Source organism: Scyliorhinus canicula, chromosome 21 (assembly GCF_902713615.1).
Source record: "Scyliorhinus canicula chromosome 21, sScyCan1.1, whole genome shotgun sequence".
Classification (NCBI taxonomy): domain Eukaryota; kingdom Metazoa; phylum Chordata; class Chondrichthyes; order Carcharhiniformes; family Scyliorhinidae; genus Scyliorhinus; species Scyliorhinus canicula.
Window position 1 is genome coordinate 13,050,639 of NC_052166.1, and position 21,160 is coordinate 13,071,798.

Genomic DNA, 21,160 nt, shown 5'->3' on the forward strand with positions numbered 1-21,160 from the left:
CTATTTCTGTGAAAAGCCCCTAGTCGCACAGGGCTAAATCGCTGGCTTTTAAAGCAGACCAAGGCAGGCCAGCAGCACGGTTCGATTCCTGTATCAGCCTCCCCGAACAGGCACCGGAATATGGCAACTAGGGGCTTTTCACAGTAACTTCATTTGAAGCCGTCTTGTGACAATAAGCGATTTTCATTTCATTTACAGTGTAATTCATGCGTAAATTTGATCCTCCAAAATGCATCACCTCGCATTCGTCTGGATAAAACTCAATTTGCCATCTCTGTGCCCAAGTCTCCAATCTATCTATATCCTGTTGTATCCTCTGACAATCGTCGGCACTATCAGCAACTTTGCCAATCTTCGTGTCATCCACCAACTTACTAACCAGACCACCCACATTTTTCTCCAGATCATTTGCACATACTGCAAACAACAGAGGTCCCAGCTCTGATCCCTACGGAACACCACTGGCTACAGATCTCCATTCAGAAAAACACCCTTCTACCACTCCTGTCTTCTATAACCAAGCCAGTTCTGTATCCATCTTGCCAGCCCACCCCAAATCCCATGTGATGTTAGTTTTTGTACCAGTCTGCCACGTGGGACCTTGTCAAACGCCTTACAAAGTCCATACAAACGACATCCACAGCCCTTCTCTCATCAACTTTCTTTGTCATTTCTTCAAAAAACTCAATTAAGTTGGTGAGACTTGACCTTCCCCATGCTGCCTTTTGCTAACTAGTCCATTTTCCTCCAAATGTGCATATACCCTGTCCCTCGGTATCTTTTCTAAAAGCTTCTCCACCACTGATGACAGGCCCACCGGCCTATAATTTGCTGGACTGTCCCTGCTTCCTTTCTTAAACAAGGGAATAACATTGACTATTCTCCAGTCCTCTGGAATCTCACTTGTGGTCAAAGAGAATGTGAATATATCTGTTAAAACCCCAGCTATTTCTCCCCTTGCCTCCCGGAGTAACCTGGGTTAGATCCCATCCGGCCTGGGGACTTGTCTACCTTTTCATAGAATTTACAGTGCAGAAGGAGGCCATTTGGCCCATCGAGTCTGCACCGGCTCCTGGAAAGAGCACCCCACCCAAGATTAACAAAGGATGGCGAAGATGATTCTGGAAAAGAGCGAAAGTAACAGGGTAGTTGTTATGGGAGACTTTAACTTTCCAAATATTGACTGGAAAAGATATAGTTCGAGTACATTGGATGGGTCGTTCTTTGTACAATGTGTGCAGGAGGGTTTTCTGACACAATATGTTGACAGGCCAACAAGAGGTGAGGCAACTTTGGATTTGGTTTTGGGTAATGAACCAGGCCAGGTGTTAGATCTGGAGGTAGGTGAACACTTTGGAGACAGTGACCACAATTCGGTGACCTTTACATTAGTGATGGAAAGGGATAAGAATACCCCGCAGGGCAAGAGTTATAGCTGGGGGAAGGGCAATTATGATGCCATTAGACATGACTTAGGATGTGTAGGTTGGAGAAGTAGGCTGCAAGGGTTGGGCACACTGGATATGTGGAGCTTGTTCAAGGAACAGCTATTGCGTGTTCTTGATCAGTACGTACCAGTCAGACAGGGAGGAAAGGGTAGAGCGAGGGAACCGTGGTTTACCAAAGAAGTGGAATCTCTTGTTAAGAGGAAGAAGGAGGCCTATGTGAAGATGAGGTGTGAAGTTTCAGTTGGGGCGCTTGATAGTTACAAGGAAGCGAGGAAGGATCTACAGAGAGAGCTAAGACGAGCAAGGAGGGGACATGAGAAGTCTTTGGCAGGTAGGATCAAGGAAAACCCAAAAGCTTTCTATAGGTATGTCAGGAATAAAATAATGACGAGGGTAAGAGTAGGGCCAGTCAAGGACAGTGGTGGGAAGTTGTGTGTGGAGGCTGAGGAGATAAGCGAGATACTAAATAAATACTTTTCATCAGTATTCACTCAGGAAAAAGATAATGTTGTGGAGGAGAATGCTGAGACCCAGGCTATTAGAATAGATGGCATTGAGGTGCGTAGGGAAGAAGTGTTGGCAATTCTGGACAAGGTGAAAATAGATAAGTCCCCAGAGCCTGATGGTATTTATCCTAGGATTCTCTGGGAAGCCAGGGAAGAGATTGCTGAGCCTTTGGCTTTGATTTTTATGTCATCATTGGCTACAGGAATAGTGCCAGAGGACTGGAGGATAGCAAATGTGGTCCCTTTGTTCAAGAAGGGGAGTAGAGGTAACCCCGGTAACTATAGGCCGATGAGCCTCACGTCTGTTGTGGGTAAAGTCTTGGAGAGGATTATAAGAGATACGATTTATAATCATCTGGATAGGAATAATATGATTAGGGATAGTCAGCATGGTTTTGTGAAGGGTAGGTCATGCCTCACAAACCTTATCGAGTTCTTTGAGAAGGTGACAACAGGTAGACGAGGGTAGAGCAGTTGATGTGGTGTATATGGATTTCAGTAAAGCGTTTGATAAGGTTCCCCACGGTTGGCTATTGCAGAAAATACGGAGGCTGGGGATTGAGGGTGATTTAGAGATGTGGATCAGAAATTGGCTTGTTGAAAGAAGACAGAGGGTGGTGGTTGATGGGAAATGTTCAGAATGGAGTTCAGTTACGAGTGGCATACCACAAGGATCTGTTAGAACATAGAACATAGAACAGTACAGCACAGAACAGGCCCTTCGGCCCTCGATGTTGTGCCGAGCAATGATCACCCTACTCAAACTCACGTATCCACCCTATACCCGTAACCCAACAACTCCCCCTTAACCTTACTTTTTAGGACACTACGGGCAATTTAGCATGGCCAATCCACCTTACCCGCACATCTTTGGACTGTGGGAGGAAACCGGAGCACCCGGAGGAAACCCATGCACACACAGGGAGGACGTGCAGACTCCGCACAGACAGTGACCCAGCCGGGAACTGAACCTGGGACCCTGGAGCTGTGAAGCATTGATGCTAACCACTATGAACCACTGTGAAGCATTGATGCTAACCACTATGCTACCGTGCTGCCCATGGAACTGCCCATGTTCTGGGGCCGTTGCTGTTTGTCATTTTTATAAATGACCTAGAGGAGGGCGCAGAAGGTTGGGTGAGTAAATTTACAGATGACACTAAAGTCGGTGGAGTTGTAGACAGTGCGGAAGGATGTTGCAGGTTACAGAGGGACATAGATAAGCTGCAGAGCTGGGCTGAGAGGTGGCAAATGGAGTTTAATGTGGAGAAGTGTGAGGTGATTCACTTTGGAAAGAATAACAGGAATGCGGAATATTTGGCTAATGGTAAAATTCTTGGTAGTGTGGATGAGCAGAGGGATCTCGGTGTCCATGTACATAGATCCCTGAAAGTTGCCACCCAGGCTGATAGGGTTGTGAAGAAGGCCTATGGTGTGTTGGCCTTTACTGGTAGAGGGATTGAGTTCCGGAGCCATGAGGTCATGTTGCAGCTGTACAAAACTCTGGTACGGCCGCATTTGGAGTATTGCGTACAGTTCTGGTCGCCTCATTATAGGAAGGACGTGGAAGCTTTGGAACGGGTGCAGAGGAGATTTACCAGGATGTTGCCTGGTATGGAGTGAAAATCTTATGAGGAAAGGCTGATGGAATTGAGGTTGTTTTCGTTAGAGAGAAGGTTAAGAGGTGACTTAATAGAGGCATACAAAATGATCAGAGGGTTAGATAGGGTGGACAGTGAGAGCCTTCTCCCGCGGATGGAGGTGGCTAGCACGAGGGGACATAGCCTTAAATTGAGGGGTAATAGATATAGGACAGAGGTCAGAGGTAGGTTTTTACGCAAAGAGTGGCGAGGCCGTGGAATGCCCTACCTGCAACAGTAGTGAACTCGCCAATATTGAGGGCATTTAAAAGTTTATTGGATAAGCATATGGATGATAATGGCATAGTGTAGGTTAGATGGCCTTTAGTTTTTGACTTCCCAGGTCGGTGCAACATCGTGGGCCGAAGGGCCTGTACTGCGCTGTATCGTTCTATGTTCTATCCCCATAACCAAGTAACCCCACCCAACACTAAGAGCAATTTTGGACACTAAGGGCAATTTATCATGGCCAATCCACCTAACCTGCACATCTTTGGACTGTGAGAGGAAACCGGAGCACCCGGAGAAAACCCACGCACACAGGGAGGATGTGCAGACTCCGCACAGACAGTGACCCAAGCCGGAATCGAACCTGGGACGCTGGAGCTGTGAAGCTTCTGCATTGTAAATTCTATGATAATGCAATTAAGGATACTCAACACTTCCTCCTTTGATATATTGACATTCTCAAGAGAGTTTACCCACCTATCCCTGACCTCAACATCTGTCATGTCCTCCCTAGTGAATACCGATACAAGGTGCTCATTAAGAATTTCACCCACATCTTGTGGTTCCAGGCAAAACTTCCCTCCATTGTCCTTAAGTGGGCCTACTCTTTCTCTTGCTACCATCTTGCTCCTAATAAATGCATAAAAAACCTTGGGATTCTCCTTGACCATGTTTGTCAAGGACATCTCATGGCCTATTTAAGCCTTCCTACTTCCACGTTTAAGTTCCATCCTACTTTCACTGTACTCCTCAAGGGCGTTGTCAGTTTTTAGATGCCGAGGCAGGGAGTTAGGCAGAAAGTTAAAAGACAGGACCGCTAGGGTTGTAATCTTGGGATTACTCCCTGTGCCACGTGCCAGTGAGGCTAGAAGTAGGAAGATAGAGCAGCTAAACACGTGGCTAAACAGCTGGTGTAGGAGGGAGGGTTTCCATTATCTGGACCACTGGGAGCTCTTCTGGGGCAGGTGTGACCTGTATAAGAAGGACGGGTTGCATCTAAACTGGAGTGGCACAAATATCCTGGCCGCGAGGTTTGCTAGTGTCACACGGGAGGGTTTAAACGAGTATGGCAGGGGGGTGGGCAATAAGTCAGAAGGTGACAGCATTGAGGGGGGGACTAGGGAATAGGGCCAGTATGGCTCTGAGGAACAGCAGACAGGGAGATGTTGCTGAAAACAGCGGGTCTGGTGGCCTGAAGTGCATATGTTTTAATGCAAGAAGTATTACGGGCAAGACAGATGAACTTAGAGCTTGGATTAGTACTTGGAACTATGATGTTGTTGCCATTAAAGAGACCTGGTTGAGGGAAGGACAGGATTGGCAGCTAAACGTTCCAGGATTTAGATGTTTCAGGCAGGATAGAGGGGATGTAAAAGGGGTGGCAGAGTTGTGCTACTGGTTAGGGGAATATCACTGCTGGACTACGGGAGGACATCTCAAATGGCAGCGAGGCTACATGGGAAGAGATCAGGAATGGTGAGTCACAATGTTGGGGGTTTACTACAGGCCTCACAACAGCCAGTGGGAGATAGAGGAGCAGATAGGTAGACAGATTTTGGAAACGAGTAAAAACAACAGGGCTGTTGTGATGGGAAACTTCAACTTCCCCGATATTGACTGGGACTCACTTAGTGCTAGGGGCTTGGACAGGGCAGAGTTTGTAAGGAGCATCCAGGAGTAGAAAGGAATTCAGGACCAACATATTCCTGTGCGGAAGGAGGATAAATACGGCAAATTTCAGGAACCTTGGATAACGAGAGATTCTGTAGACCTCGTCAAAAAGAAAAAGGAGGCATTTGTCACGGCGAGTAGGCTGGGAACAGACAAAGTCTGTGTGGAATGTAAGGAAAGTAGGAAGGAACTTAAGCAAGGAGTCAGGAGGGCTAGAAGGGGTCACGAAAAGTCATTGGCAAATAGGGTTGAGGAAAATTCCAAGGCTTTTTACATGTACATAAAAAGCAAGAGGGTAGCCAGGGAAAGGGTTGGCCCACTGAAGGATAGGCAAGGGAATCTACGTGTGGAGCCAGAGGAAATGGGCGAGGTACTAAATGAATACTTTGCATCAGTATTCATAAATCGCTGGCTTTGAAAGCAGACCGAGGCAGGACCAGCAGCACGGTTCAATTCCCGTACTAGCCTCACCGAACAGGCACCGGAATGTGGCGACTAGGGGCTTTTCACAGTAACTTCATTTGAAGCCGACTTGTGACAATAAGCAATTTTCATTTCATTTCATGTTGAGTCTGGAGAAGGGTGTGTAGATGTGTGTAGATAGCCCATTGAGATCCAAAAAGATGAGGTGTTGGGCATCTTGAAAAATATTAAGGTAGACAAGTCCCCAAGGCCTGATGGGATCTACCCCAGAATACTGAAGGAGGCTAGAGAGAAAATTGCTGAGGCCTTGACAGAAATCTTTAGATCCTCATTGTCTTCAGGTGATGTCCCGGAGGACTGGAGAATAGCCAATGTTGTTCCTTTGTTTAAGAAGGGTAGCAACGATAATCCAGGGAACTACAGGCCGGTGAGCCTTACGTCAGTGGTAAGTTAATTACTGGAAAGAATTCTTCGAGACAGGATCTACTCCCATTTGGAAGCAAATGGACGTATTAGCGAGAGGCTGCATGGTTTTGTGAAGGGGAGGTCATGTCTCACTAACTTGATAGAGTTTTTTTTGAAGAGGTCACAAAGATGATTGATGCAGGTAGGGCAGTGGATGTGGTCCACATGGACTTCAGTAAGGCCTTTGTCAAGGTCCCTCATGGCAGACTGGTACAAAAGGTGAAGTCACACGGGATCAGGTGTGAGCTGGCAAGGTGGATACAGAACTGGCTCGGTCATAGAAGGCAAAGAGTGGCAATGGAAAGGTGCTTTTCTGATTGGAGGGCTGTGACTAGTGGTGTTCTGCAGGGATCAGTGCTGGGACCTTTGCTGTTCGTAGTATATATAAATTATTTGGAGGAAAATGTAACTGGTCTGATTAGTAAGTTTGCAGATGACACAAAGGTTAGTGGAATTGCGGATAGCGATGAGGACTGTCAGAGAATACAGCAGGATTTAGATTGATTGGAGACTTGGGCAGAGAGATGGCAGATGGAGTTTAATCCGGACAAATGTGAGGTAATACATTTTGGAACGTCTAATGCAGGTAGGGTATATACAATGAATGGTAGAACCCTGGAGTATTGCATATTCTCCCCATGTCTGCATGGGTTTCACCCCCACAACCCAAAGATGTGCAGATTAGGTGGATTGACCCTTAATTAGAAAAAATAATTGGGTAGTCTAATTTTTTTTTAAAAAAAGCTTCCCACATGTGAGATGTGGATTTGCGCTCAAACAGATGCTCCCAATCCACATTCCTCCAGTTGTCTGGATGTAATTGGCCGTCGCCCAATTAAGCACCCTCATCCATGGGCCACTCGTCCTTATCCGTGACTACTCAACATCTTATGCCATTATGCTCAAAATGCTCCCCCACTGAAACATCAATCACTTGGCCTGGCTCATTCCCTAATATCAAGTCCAGTATGGCCCCCTCCCTGGTTGGATTGTCGCATTACATCCACCCCCCACCATCAGGCCTGGACTTGCAAAATCCTACCAACTGTTCGGGCTTGAGACAATTTACACCTCTTTAACCTGTGATTATCCCTCTCCCTGGATCTGTAATGATTTGATTACCTGCAAATGCCTGCATTCCAAGCATTGTCTGGCATCTCTGACTTTGACTATATAAATGTTTCTGGAACATACCTCGCCATTCACTTGAGGAAGGAGCTGCGCTCCGAAAGCTCGTGTTTGAATCAAACCTGTTGGACTTTAATCTGGTGTTGTAAGACTTCTTACTGTGCTCACCCCAGTCCAACGCCAGCATCTCCACATCAGGATTGTCAACATACTGGATCAAAAAGCCATTCTTGACACATTGAACAAATTGCTCTCCATCCGAGCCCCTGGCTGTGAGCGATTCCCAGTCAATATTGGGGAAGTTTAAATCACCTATCTCAACTACTGTGCCTTTTTCACACCTTTTCTGACTACACAACTGTTCCTCTGTCCCCTGCGGGCTGTTGGGAGGTCTATAGTACACTCCCAACATTGTGATTTCACACATCGTGGGCAGGATGTCCACACCATTGTAAACGGCGTCACGTTTTACAACGGTGTGAACGGGCCGCTCCCACGACTAAGGGGCCAGCACGGCGCTAGAGCGGTTCGCGCCGCTCCAGCTGCAGATCCCGGCACGAACTGTGCGCCATGGAATCCGCGCATGCACAGTTGCGCAGGCGCGAATGCGCACCTGCGCAGTGGCCTCCTTCAACGCGCTGGCCCCGACGCAAGATGCGACAGAGGCCGGCAGCATAGGAAAGGAGGCACCCGGCCACAGAGGCCGGCCCGCCGATCGGTGGGTCCTGATCGCGGGCCAGGCCACATCGGAGGCCCTCCCCCCTCCGGATTGGAGACCCCCCTCAGGCCGCCACGGGACCCTTACAAGCCAAGGTCCTGCCAGTCAAGAACAGGTTAGAGTGGCACCGGCGGGACTTGGCTCTTCTTTTGCGGCCACGGCCCATTTGGGCCGGAGAATCGGCGGGCCGGCCCGCGATCGGCGCCGTGCCTATCACGCTGGCACCAATGGCACTGCAGAGGATCGAGTGCAGGCGTCTGGGCGGCGTGGCCCATTTGCGGGGATTCTCTGGCCCGCGCAGGCTGGGAGAATCCCGCCCCTTATTCCTGAGCTCCACCCATAATGTCTCACTACAAGACATCCCTCCAATGTGTCCTCCCTCAACACAGCTGCGATCTGCTCCCTAATCAGCAATGCAACTCCCCAACCTCTTTTGTTTCCCCCTTCTGTCCAATCTAAAACATGTCTGTCCCAGAACGTTAAGCTGCCAGTCCTGTCCCTCCTTTAACCATGTCTCCGTAATTGCAATTACATTATAGTCCTCTGTGAAGTCGGTTACTATTTTCCTCACAATCTACTGTACTCTCAAGTTTCATAACATCTGAAAATTTCTTTTTTTTTAGAAAATATTTTATTGAAGCATTTGTAATTTTCACAATTTAACATATTGACATTTCTAAAACAACCGCGCGGGTCGATGCAAAAAATACCCCCTAAAATAACAAACAATAAACCACGTCCCCCACTTGTCCCGCCCTATCCCCAATTACCCGTATACTAAATTCCCTGTCCTTATTTAACATTACCATGCCTATTTTCCTCCTCCCGCCCACCTTTTTCCCTCCCCCCCACCCCCCTTACTGCCGACGTTCAGTTTTTGTTAAAAGAAATCGGCTGCCAAGTCCAAGCGAATCCCTGTATTGATCCTCTCAGAGCAAACTTGGATTTTCTCCAGACTGAGAAACTCTACCATGTCGCTGACCCACACTCCTGACTTTGGAGGCTCCGAGTCCCTCCATCTCAGCAAAATCCGTCTCCGGGCCACCAGGGAGGCGGCCAGGGTATCGGCCTCCCTCCCCCCCCCCCCCCTTTGCCCCCGGATCTTCTGACACCCCAAATATTGCTAACTCTGGACTCGGAGTTACCCTACCTTCCAGAACATCCGACATAACATCTGCAAATCCCTGCCAGAATTCCCTCAGTTTCGGACATGCCCAAAACATATGAACATGGTTGGCCGGGCTACCCGTACACCGTCCACATCTGTCTTCCACCTCCTCGAAGAACCTACTCATCCGGACTACCATTATGTGGGCCCTGTGGACTACCTTGAACTGAATCAAGCTGAGTCTAGCACAGGGTGAGGATGCATTTACGCTTTTCAAGGCTTTTTCCCACAGTTCAGTTTCCAGCTTCCCTCCCAATTCCTCTTGTCACTTCCTCTTCACTTCTCTGATAGGGGCTCCTTCCCACTCTAACAATTCTCTGTATATGTCCGAAACATTCCCATCTCCTACCCCTGTTTTTGACAGCACTTTATCCTGTAGTCCCCTCAGGGGAGGTGAGGAAAGCTTGTGACCTGTCTCCGTACAAAGTCCCGCACTTGAAGGTACCAAAACCCGTTTCCTCCTGGCAAGTCAAATTCCTCCTCTAATGTCTCCAAGGTCGGAAAGTCCTTCTGGATGAATAGATCCCCAGACCTCTCAATCCCTGACCGTTGGCATACCTTAAAGCCCCCATCCAACCCCCCCAGGACAAAGTGGTGATTGTCACAGATCAGTGACCACACTGATGCACCCTCCATAAGAACATAAGAACTAGGAGCAGGAGTAGGCCATCTGGCCCCTCGAGCCTGCTCCGCCATTCAATTAGATCATGGCTGATCTTTCGTGGACTCAGCTCCACTTTCCGGCCCGAACACCATAACCCTTAATCCCTTTATTCTTCAAAAAACTATCTATCTTTACCTTAAAAACATGTAATGAAGGAGCCTCAACTGCTTCACTGGGCAAGGAATTCCATAGATTCACAACCCTTTGGGTGAAGAAGTTCCTCCTAAACTCAGTCCTAAATCTACTTCCCCTTATTTTGAGGCTATGTCCCCTAGTTCTGCTGTCACCTGCCAGTGGAAACAACCTGCCCGCATCTATCCTATCTATTCCCAGTCTCGTATGCTGTCTCCATTGCCACCACCACAGGACTTGTGGAGCACCGAGCCGGCAAGAACGGCAGGGGTGCCATCAGTAAAGCCTCCAGACTCGTACCTTTGCAGGATGCTGCCTCTATCCGCTCCCAGACCGACCCCTCCCCACTACCCACTTCCTGACCATATGTTGGCAGCCCAGTAATAGTTAATAAAGCTCGGGAGAGCCAATCCCCCTTCCCCGCGGGCCCGTTCCAAGAGTGTCATAGAACAGTACAGCACAGTGCAGGCCCTTCAGCCCACAATGTTGTGCCGACCATTTTTCCTAATCCAAGATCAACCTTACCTACACTCCTTCAATTTAATGCTGTCCATGTGCCTGTCAAAGAGTTGCTTAAATGTCCCTAATGACTCTGACTCCACCACCTCTGCTGGCAGTGCATTCCACATACCCACCACTCTCTGTGTAAAGAACCTACCGCTGAAATCTCCCCTATACCTTCCTCCAATCACCTTAAAATTGTGTCCTCTTTGTGACAGCCATTTCCACCCTGGGGAAAAGTCTCTGGCTATCCACTCTATCCATGCTTCTCACCACCTTGTGCACCTCTATCAAGTCACCTCTGTGCCTTCTTCGCTCCAGTGAGAAAAGCTCTAGCTCCCTCAACCTTTCTTCATAAAACATGCCCTCCAGTCCAGGCAGCATCTTGGTAAATCTCCTCTGTACCCTCTCCAAAGCATCCACATCCTTCCTATATGAAATGAAATGAATGAAATGAAAATCGCTTATTGTCACAAGTAGACTTCAACAAAGTTACTGTGAAAAGCCCCTAGTCGCCACATTCCGGCGCCTGACCGGGGAGGCTGGTACGGGATTCGAACCGTGCTGCTGGCCTGCTTAGTCTGCTTTAAAAGCCAGCGATTTAGCCGAGTGAGCTAAACCAGCCCCTATAATGAGGCGACCAGAACTGGACACAATATTCCTAGTGTGATCGAACTAGAGAGTTTTATCAAGCTGCAGCAAAACCTCGCAGCTCTTAAACTCAATCCCCTGTTAATGAAAGCCAACACACCATATGCCTTCTTAACAACCCTATCAACCTGGGTGGCAAGTTTGAGGGATCTATATACGCGGACCCCAAGATCCCTCTGTTCCTCCACACTTCCAAGAATCCTGCCTTTAGCCCTGTATTCAGCATTCAAATTCGACCTTACAAAATTAATCACTTCACATTTATCGAGGTTGAATTCCATCTGCCATTTCTCAGCCCAGCACTGCATCCTGTCAATGTCCTGTTGTAACCTGCAACAACCCTCAACACTATCTACAACTCCCCAAACCTGTGTCATCAGCAAACTTACTAACCAACCCTTCCACTTCCTTATCCAAGTCATTTATGAAAACCACAAAGAGCAGAGGTCCCAGAACAGATCCTTGCGGGACACAACTGATCACCAGGCGGAATACTTTACATCCACTACCACTCGCTGTCTTCTTTCGGCCAGCCAATTCTGTATCCACACAGCCGAATTTCCCTGTATCCCATGCCCCCTAACTTTCTGAATGAGCCTATCAACCTGGGGCACTTAACATACCTACCCCCCTGATCTGCAACCACCTTCTCCATCTGGAGCCATACCCTTTTGCTGACCATTACTACTCCCACCCGAGCCCTTACATCAAATCCAGAGTGAAACACCTGGCTAACTCAGTCCTTTTCAAGTCTCACCTGGTCTTTCACCCTCAAGTGAGTCTCCTGCAGCATTGCTACATCGGCCTTCAAGCTTTTAAGATGCGCAAACATCCTTGACCTCTTGATTGGACCTCCCAACCCCCCTCACATTCCATGTGACTATCCTAACTGGGGGTCTCTCACACCCCCTCCCTTCTTATCCACCATCATCATACCATCAGGCGCTGCCCCCAGAGCCTGACCCGCCCCTATCCATTGTTAATATCGAACCCCCTCCCCTCTTCCCAGAATCCCCCACTGTACTTCCTCTCAAAAAACCTCAACCAGTATCAATCCCTTCGCCTCGCCCTTTTCACATCTCTTGGGCCCATCGAAACCTGCTCACCAAGCTCCTATGTCCACAGCCCCTCCCCCCATCTCACCTCCGTTCACTAGCCGACTTTAGTTAGCTAGTGCGAGGCGGGGTGAAGTGCCCCCCTCCCCACCCAAGGCACTCCGTCCCCTCCCCTCCCATCCAGAAAAAAACTATCCAACCCATACAACTCAATAAAATAACATATACCCGTTGCAACAAAGAATGCCAATCAAACCAAACAAAAACGTAAACTCTATAACAATGTGAAGTCAAATACAGGTCAGTGAAAATAAAGTTCTCACATTTATGCATTTTCCAACTCCCCAATCCAGTTCCACTCCTCACTTCTGTCGCAAGCCTTCTGCCTTCACAAATGCCTCAGCTGCCTCCGCCGTCTCAAAATAAAAATCTTTGGTGTTGTATGTCACCCTTAGCTTAAGACCATAAGACCATAAGACATAGGAGCGGAAGTAAGGCCATTCGGCCCATCGAGTCCACTCCACCATTCAATCATGGTTGATTTCAACTCGATTTAGCCGCTCTCTCCCCATAGCCCTTAATTCCTCGAGAAATCAAGAATTTATCAATTTCTGTCTTAAAGACACTCAACGTCCCGGCCTCCACCGCCCTCTGTGGCAATGAATTCCACAGACCCACCACTCTTTGGCTGAAGAAATTTCTCCTCATCTCTGTTCTAAAGTGACTCCCTTTTATTCTAAGGCTGTGCCCCCGCATCCTAGTCTCCCCTGCTAATGGAAACAACTTCCCTACGTCCATCCTATCCAAGCCATTCATTATCTTGTAAGTTTCTATTAGATCTCCCCTCAACCTCCTAAACTCCAATGAATATAATCCCACGATCCTCAGACGTTCATCGTATGTTAGGCCTACCATTCCTGGGATCATCCGTGTGAATCTCCGCTGGACCCACACCAGTGCCAGTATGTCCTTCCTGAGGTGTGGGGCCCAAAATTGCTCACAGTATTCTAAATGGGGCCTAACTAATGCTTTATAAAGCCTCAGAAGTACATCCCTGCTTTTATATTCCAAGCCTCTTGAGATAAATGACAACATTACATTTGCTTTCTTAATTACGGACTCAACCTGCAAGTTTACCTTTAGCGAATCCTGGACTAGGACTCCCAAGTCCCTTTGCACTTTAGCATTATGAATTTTGTCACCGTTTAGAAAATAGTCCATGCCTCTATTCTTTTTTTTCCAAAGTGCAAGACCTCACACTTGCCCACGTTGAATTTCATCAGCCACTTCTTGGACCATTCTCCTAAACCAGGGGTGGGCAAACTTTTCCGTGCAAGGGCCGCATTCAGAAATTCACAATTCACAAAGGGCCGCATAGTATATTAAGTAAAATAATTACTTCACCCGGTTATGATTCTGGGCGCCTCATATAGAACATAGAACAGTACAGCACAGAACAGGCCCTTCGGCCCTCGACGTTGTGCCAAGCAATGATCACCCTACTCAAGTCAACGTATCCACCCTATGCCAGTAAGTAACCCAACAGCCCCCCCACCCATTAACCTTTAAAAAAAAATTTTTTTTTTTAAATAAAAAAATTAAAAAAAAAAAAAAAAATTTTTTTTTTTTTAATGACTTGGTGGGCCGCAGAAATACCTTTGGCGGGCCGCATGCGGCCCGCGGGCCGTAGTTTGCCCACCCCTGTCCTAAACTGTCTAAATCTTTCTGCAGCCTCCCCACCTCCTCAATACTATCTGCCCCTCCACCTATCTTTGTATCATAGGCAAACTTGGCCAGAATGCCCCCAGTCCCGTCATCTAGATCGTTAATATATAAAGAGAACAGCTGTGGCCCCAACACTGAACCCTGCGGGACACCACTTGTCACCGGTTGCCATTCCGAAAAAGAACCTTTTATCCCAACTCTCTGCCTTCTGTCTGACAGCCAATCGTCAATCCATGTTAGTACCTTGCCTCGAATACCATGGGCCCTTATTTTACTCAGCAGTCTCCCGTGAGGCACCTTGTCAAAGGCCTTTTGGAAGTCAAGATAGATAACATCCATTGGCTCTCCTTGGTCTAACCTATTTGTTATCTCTTCAAAGAACTCTAACAGGTTTGTCAGGCACGACCTCCCCTTACTAAATCCATGCTGATTTGTCCTAATCCGACCCTGCACTTCCAAGAATTTAGAAATCTCATCCTTAACGATGGATTCTAGAATTTTGCCAACAACCGAGGTTAGGCTAATTGGCCTATAATTTTCCATCTTTTTTCTTGTTCCCTTCTTGAACAGGGGGGTTACAACAGCGATTTTCCAATCCTCTGGGACTTTCCCTGATTCCAGTGACTTTTGAAAGATCATAACTAACGCCTCCACTATTTCTTCAGCTATTTCCTTTAGAGCTCTAGGATGTAGCCCATCTGGGCCCGGAGATTTATCAATTTTCAGACCTTTTAGTTTCTCTAGCACTTTCTCCTTTGTGATGGCAACCATATTCAACTCTGCCCCCTGACTTTCCTGAATTGTTGGGATATTACTCATGTCTTCTACTGTGAAGACTGACGCAAAGTACTTATTAAGTTCCTCAGCTATTTCCTTGTCTCCCATCACTAGATTACCAGCGTCATTTTGGAGCGGCCCAATGTCTACTTTTGCCTCCCGTTTGTTTTTAATATATTTAAAGAAACTTTTACTATCATTCCTAATGTTACTGGCTAGCCTACCTTCATATTTGATCCTCTCCTTCCTTATTTCTCTCTTTGTTATCCTCTGTTTGTTTTTGTAGCCTTCCCAATCTTCTGACTTCCCACTACTCTTTGCCACATTATAGGCTCTCTCTTTTGCCTTGATGCATTCCCTGACTTCCTTTGTCAGCCGTGGCTGCCTAATCCTCCCTCTGATAACCTTTCTTTTCTTTGGGATGAACCTCTGCACTGTGTCCTCAATTACTCCCAGAAACTCCTGCCATTGCTGTTCTACTGTCTTTCCCACTAGGCTCTGCTTCCAGTCGATTTTCGTCAGTTCCTCCCTCATGCACCTGTAATTACCTTTATTTAACTGTAAAACCTTTACATCTGATTCTACCTTCCTTCTTTCAAATTGCAGACTGAATTCTACCATATTATGATCACTGCTTCCTAAGTGTTCCCTTACTTTAAGATCTTTTATCAATTCTGGCTCATTACATAACACTAAGTCCAGAATAGCCTGTTCCCTCGTGGGCTCCATCACAAGCTGTTCCAAAAAGCCATCCTGTAAACATTCAATGAATTCCCTTTCTTTGGGTCCACTGGCAACATTATTTACCCAGTCCACCTACATATTGAAGTCCCCCATGATCACTGTGACCTTGCCTTTCTGACATGCCCTTTCTATTTCGTGGTGCATTTTGTGCCCCTGGTCCTGACCACTGTCAGGAGGCCTGTACATAACTCCCATTATGGTTTTTTTGCCTTTGTGGTTCCTCAACTCTACCCACACAGACCCATCGTCTGACCCTATGTCGTTTAGTGCTATTGATTTAATTTCATTTCTAATTAACAAGGCAACCCCGTCCCCTCTACCCACCTCTCTGTCTTTTCGATAGGTTGTAAATCCCTGGATGTTTAACTGCCAGTCCTGAACCCCCTGCAACCACGTCTCTGTGATGCCTACCACATCATACCTGCCAGTCACAATCTGGGCCACAAGCTCATCTACCTTGTTCCGTACACTGCGGGCATTTAAATATAGCACCTTTAATTCCCTATTGGCTGTCCCTTTTTGTTTTCTTAGTGTGGTGGACCTTGGTTTACTGAGCCTTTCCATACACTGTGTCATATTTTGTGAGATGGGGACTATCGTAACCTCTCCTGAGCTCTGTCTTTTCGTGATTTTTTGTAATCCTCAGCAGCTACGCTTCCCACTGATTCCTTCACCTCTTGGTTCCCTGACTTTCCCTTCCCCCCCCAATCTCTAGTTTAAAGTCCTATTGACCACCCTATTTACTCTTTTCGCCAGAACACTGGTCCCAGCTCGGTTCAGGTGGAGACCATCCCAACGGTATAGGTCCCCCCTGTCCCAAAACTGATGCCAGTGTCCCATGAAAAGGAACCCCTCTTTCCCACACCACACTTTCAGCCACGTGTTAACTTCCCTTATTCTTCCCTCCCTATGCCAATTTGCACGTGGCTCGGGCAGTAATCCGGAGATTATGACCCTTGAGGACCTGTTTTTTAATTTGAATCCTAGCTCTTTATAATCTCTAAACAGGTCCTCTTTCCTAGACTTGCCTATGTTGTTGGTACCGACATGGACCACAACAACTGGATCCTCCCCCTCCCTCTCCAATATCCTTTCAAGCCGGTCAGAGATGTCCCGCACCCTAGCACCGGGCAGGCAACATACCATGCGGGACCCTCTATCCTGCTCACAAAGGATACTATCTATCCCTCTGATAATAGAATCCCCTACAACTACAACTTGCCTATTTACTTCCTCCCCTTGAATGGCCTGCTGAACTATGGTGCCTTGGTCAGCTGACTCATCCTTCCTGCAGCCCTGTTCGCCATCCACACAGGGAGCAAGTGCCTCGTACCTGTTGGACAGGGTCAAGGGCTGAGGCTCCCGAGTTCCTGACTGCTGGTTCCCTTTACCTGCCTGACTTGCAGTCACACCCTGCTGTCCCTGGCCACTGGCAGGATTTAAACTATTTACTCTGACAGGTGTGACTGCCTCCTGAAACAAAGTGTCCAGGTAAGCCTCCCCCTCCCGGATGTGCCTCAGTGTGTGAAGCTCAGACTCCAGCTCATCAACTCTGAGCCGGAGTTCTTCGAGCAGCCAACACTTACTGCAGATGTGGTCGCTGCAGCTCGCAATGGGATCTGCCAGCTCCCACATCAAGCAGCTTAAGCACATCACCTGACCAACCATCTCTAATTAATTAATTTGTTTAATTTAAGTTTACGAGTTTTAAATTTGGGGCAGATTGGTTATCAACCAATCAGATCACAGCTTCCCTCTGACGTCACTTTTGAAAAAAAAGTGGAAAACAGGAAGTTACCGTTAGGTCTGTATACTCACCCAGAGACTGCTCCTCCTCCTCTAAACGGCTCCCGAAACTAGGCCTCGATCCCCGGGTTAAAGTGAGTTTTTATACTCACCCAGAGACTGCTCCTCCTCCTCTGAATGGCTCCCAAAACTAGGCCTCGATCCCCGGGTTAAAGTGAGTTTTTATACTCACCCAGAGACTGCTCCTCCTCCTCTGAACGGCTCCCGAAACTAGGCTTCACCGGATACACCACACCACTGTTGTACAGTGCCGTCTTTACTCGGCTGAACTCCGCTCACATCTTTGTCATCTCCAATGTCAAGTCCAGGTATATCCGAACTCCAGCACCAGCTCACTGCACCTCCCGCTTCTGCTTTGCCCACCCTCTCCTTTGTGTGATATCTATGGAAGCAGATGATTACTGCTCTTGGTGGCTCATTTAACTTTGGCTTTGGCCTTAAAGACCAATGAGCTCGGTCCAATTCATACCGGGAGGGCTCCTCACCCTCCTCCATCAACGCCGCCAACATCTTGGCAAAGTACTCCGTTGGCCTAGAGCCCTCTACCCCTTTGGCAAGCCCACATTCCTCAAATTGTGCCATCTCAAGCGCTTCTCCAAATCTTCAAGCTTTTCTCGAAGCCCTTTGTTAGCCTCCACCAACCTCCGCAGCTCGTTCCCCCATCGAGGTGAGCTGGTCACTGTGCTGCGACATGGCCTTCTCCACTTCCTTCATCTTCTCGCCCTGCTCTCTCACTTCGGCCGATGTCTTTGCCTAATAAGAGGGGAGTTGATAGAGGTCTACAAAATTATGAGGGGCATAGACAGAGTGGATAATCAAAGGCTTTTCCCCAGGGTAGAGGGGTCAATTACTAGGGGGCATAGGTTTAAGGTGCGAGGGGCAAGGTTTAGAGATGTACGAGGCAAGCTTTTTTACACCGAGGGTGGTGGGTGCCTGGAACTCACTGCCGGGGGAGGTGGTGGAAGCAGGGACGATAGTGACGTTTAAGGGGCATCTTGACAAATACATGAATAGGATGGGAATAAAGGGATACGGACCCAGGAAGTGTAGAAGATTTTAGTTTAGACAGGCAGCATGGTCGGCACGGGCTTGGAGGGCCGAAGGGCCTGATCCTGTGCTGTACTTTTCTTTGTTCTTTGCCACATCCATCCTCACCGGGGAGATTGCCTCCTCCACCAATTATTTGTGTCCATCATCTCCTTCCTCAACACCTTCATGTGCCTCGCAAACTGCTTCTCCAGCTCCACAGCCATCATAGAATTTACAGTGCAGAAGGAGGCCATTCGGCCCATCGAGTCTGCACTGGCTCTTGGAAAGAGCACCCTACCCAAACCCACACCCTCACCCTATCCCCATAACCCAGTAACCCACCCAACACCAAGGGCAATTTCGGACACTAAAGGCAATATATCATGGCCAATCCACCTAACCTCACATCTTTGGACTGTGGGAGGAAACCGGAGCACCCAAGGAAACCCCCACACACTGGGAGAACGTGCAGACTTCGCACAGACAGTGACCCAAGCCGGGTATCGAACCTGGAACCCTGGTGCTGTGAAGCAATGCTGAACACTATGCTACCGTGCTGCCCATCACCTCAGTCATCGTCTTCACTGTAAGCAGTGCGGTCCAGCCTCTCACTTGATGGCGATCCCTCGCTCCCGCCCTTCTTCACAACTGGTTTTTGCAGTCCTTTTGGCATCTTTTAGCGACTTTTTATCTCCTTCCTTCAATCCACCAAAAATAACCCACGGGACCGGACTTTAAACCTCCTAAAAATATACCTCAAGTGGGAGCCAACCAACGTGCAACTTCCCCTCTACAGGCCGCCACCGGAAGTCGACTTAGTTTACAGTTAACACTACTGTACTCCAACAGTGCCCCAGCTATCCCCATGTATAGGTGTACAAATACCCATCACCTGTTCAACAAGGTAATTGCCATTAAACCTTAACAACGTAATGAATAAGATAGTGACAATCACCACAGTTCATCTCTGGAAATCAGTGGTGATGTTTAACAATCAAATCAAAACAGAAAATGCTGGAAAAACTCAACATAAGTTTCGAGCCCATTATCCAAAATGAAACTCCAGTAACTGAAGTTTCAAAGAAGCGTTATATTGGACTCTAAACTCTTTCTCTACCACGTGTTGCCACACCTGCTGAGTTTTCCCAGAATTTCTGTTCTTAATTCAGATTTCCAACATCCACATTATTTTGTTTTTATTTAACAATAAAATATTGGGGCAAACTTACTTTCACCATGTCAAGTGCTCTTTCGAGCTCAGTGTTGCTGCCCTGGGCCCTTGATTCCACAGCCTTCTCCAGGCTTTGCTGACTTTCCAACCACTGGTCTAGTCTGCTGTACAATGCAGCTAAGTTATAAAGAACCTAAGGTATGACAAAAAGAAGAAGAATTAGCTTGTCCTGGGATAATACTTTCACAGTAACATGAATAACATCTAAGAACTTCAATTTGTTCTTGAAACTGAGTGCATGTTAAAAAAGTTACTGCATTTTCTTAAACTGATGGCAGGATCGGAGTTGCCTCAAGACAGAAAATGAGAAGTGTCACCAGTGAAAAGAACCTGCCATGATATGGGGGGGGGGGGGGGGGGGGGGGGGGGGGGTATGCATAAATTTGTACGGCAAGGAACACTGTATTGCTTGATTGGTTGACAATTTGGCTGATTGGTTGATTGATTGGCCTTCGAAAATGTGCCAGGAAGCTATTGTCTGCCATGCTTTTGTTTAATTCAAAACAGGCACAATGCCTGGACATGCTCCTTTAGCCTGAAGAGGACGGGCCTCGGCACATGATGTAGTTTCTGGTAAGCATGAATGACCCACATTGCGAACCTGACTGATAATCTTAAAGTTTTGTTTTGAAAATTTTTTTATTGGCTTTTCTCATATTTATAAACAGTTGTCACGTATATACACATTACATTTTTCTTGCTCACATTAGTTTACTTCATTGTACAGAGGTTTATTTTGTCCTTCATTTAACTAACTAATTGTACATTTCGCTGTCCTCTGGATTGATCTATAATCGCACCCCCCCCCCTCCCCTTTGGCTTCAGCACCTTTCCTCTTCTCTTGTGGTTTCCCAACCTTCCACAACCCCCACCACCCCCCCCACCCCCACCCCGCGCAGTAGGAGGCGGAGTTTGCCCTGCTCAGTGCTTTGCTCCAGAGTCCCCACCCTACTTCTGTCCCGATATAATCTTAAAGTAATGTAAGTGAGTGTAATTCTTAATGCATCGGGATTGTTCAGTGAATACTGCCCAATCACAGAATCACATCTAACACTAGACATTATGTTCTGAGCTTTGAAAGTACAGACTGGTTGGGTATGGTCTGTATTCTGCCTAAAAGATTGCATGAGGGAAGCTGTTACCCGTGGAGAATCGGCTAAACCCTTGGGAAAGGGACTGGAATTCTGCCCGGGGAAATTACAGGCTTGGAAGAATTCTACAGCTAAATCTGCAGCCATAAAGGCACGGTGGACTATGTAGAAACTCTCCGAGATAGTCTTTGTGATATCTGGTATATCATACGTAATTCATAGCTCCACCAACCGTTATTTGTATAATCAGATAGGTTGAGTCGGTTAGGCCTATGCTCATTGGAGTTTGGAAGAATGAGAGGAGACTGCCTGCATTCACTAGAGCTTGGAAGAATAAGAGGCCACAAGGTAGATGCAGG

At 47.4% G+C, this 21,160-nt stretch overlaps 1 protein-coding gene across 1 annotated transcript in view; it reads right to left on the bottom strand.

Annotated features, from left to right (window-relative positions):
* LOC119955928 (neutrophil cytosol factor 2-like) overlaps positions 1–21,160 on the bottom strand; it is a 116,666-nt gene that overhangs the window by 65,297 nt on the left and 30,209 nt on the right. Inside the window, exon 2 of the mRNA XM_038782585.1 lies at positions 19,709–19,843. Within this exon, the coding sequence (XP_038638513.1) occupies positions 19,709–19,717 (9 nt within the window). The 5' untranslated portion in view covers positions 19,718–19,843. The remainder of the gene's footprint in view (positions 1–19,708; positions 19,844–21,160) is intronic.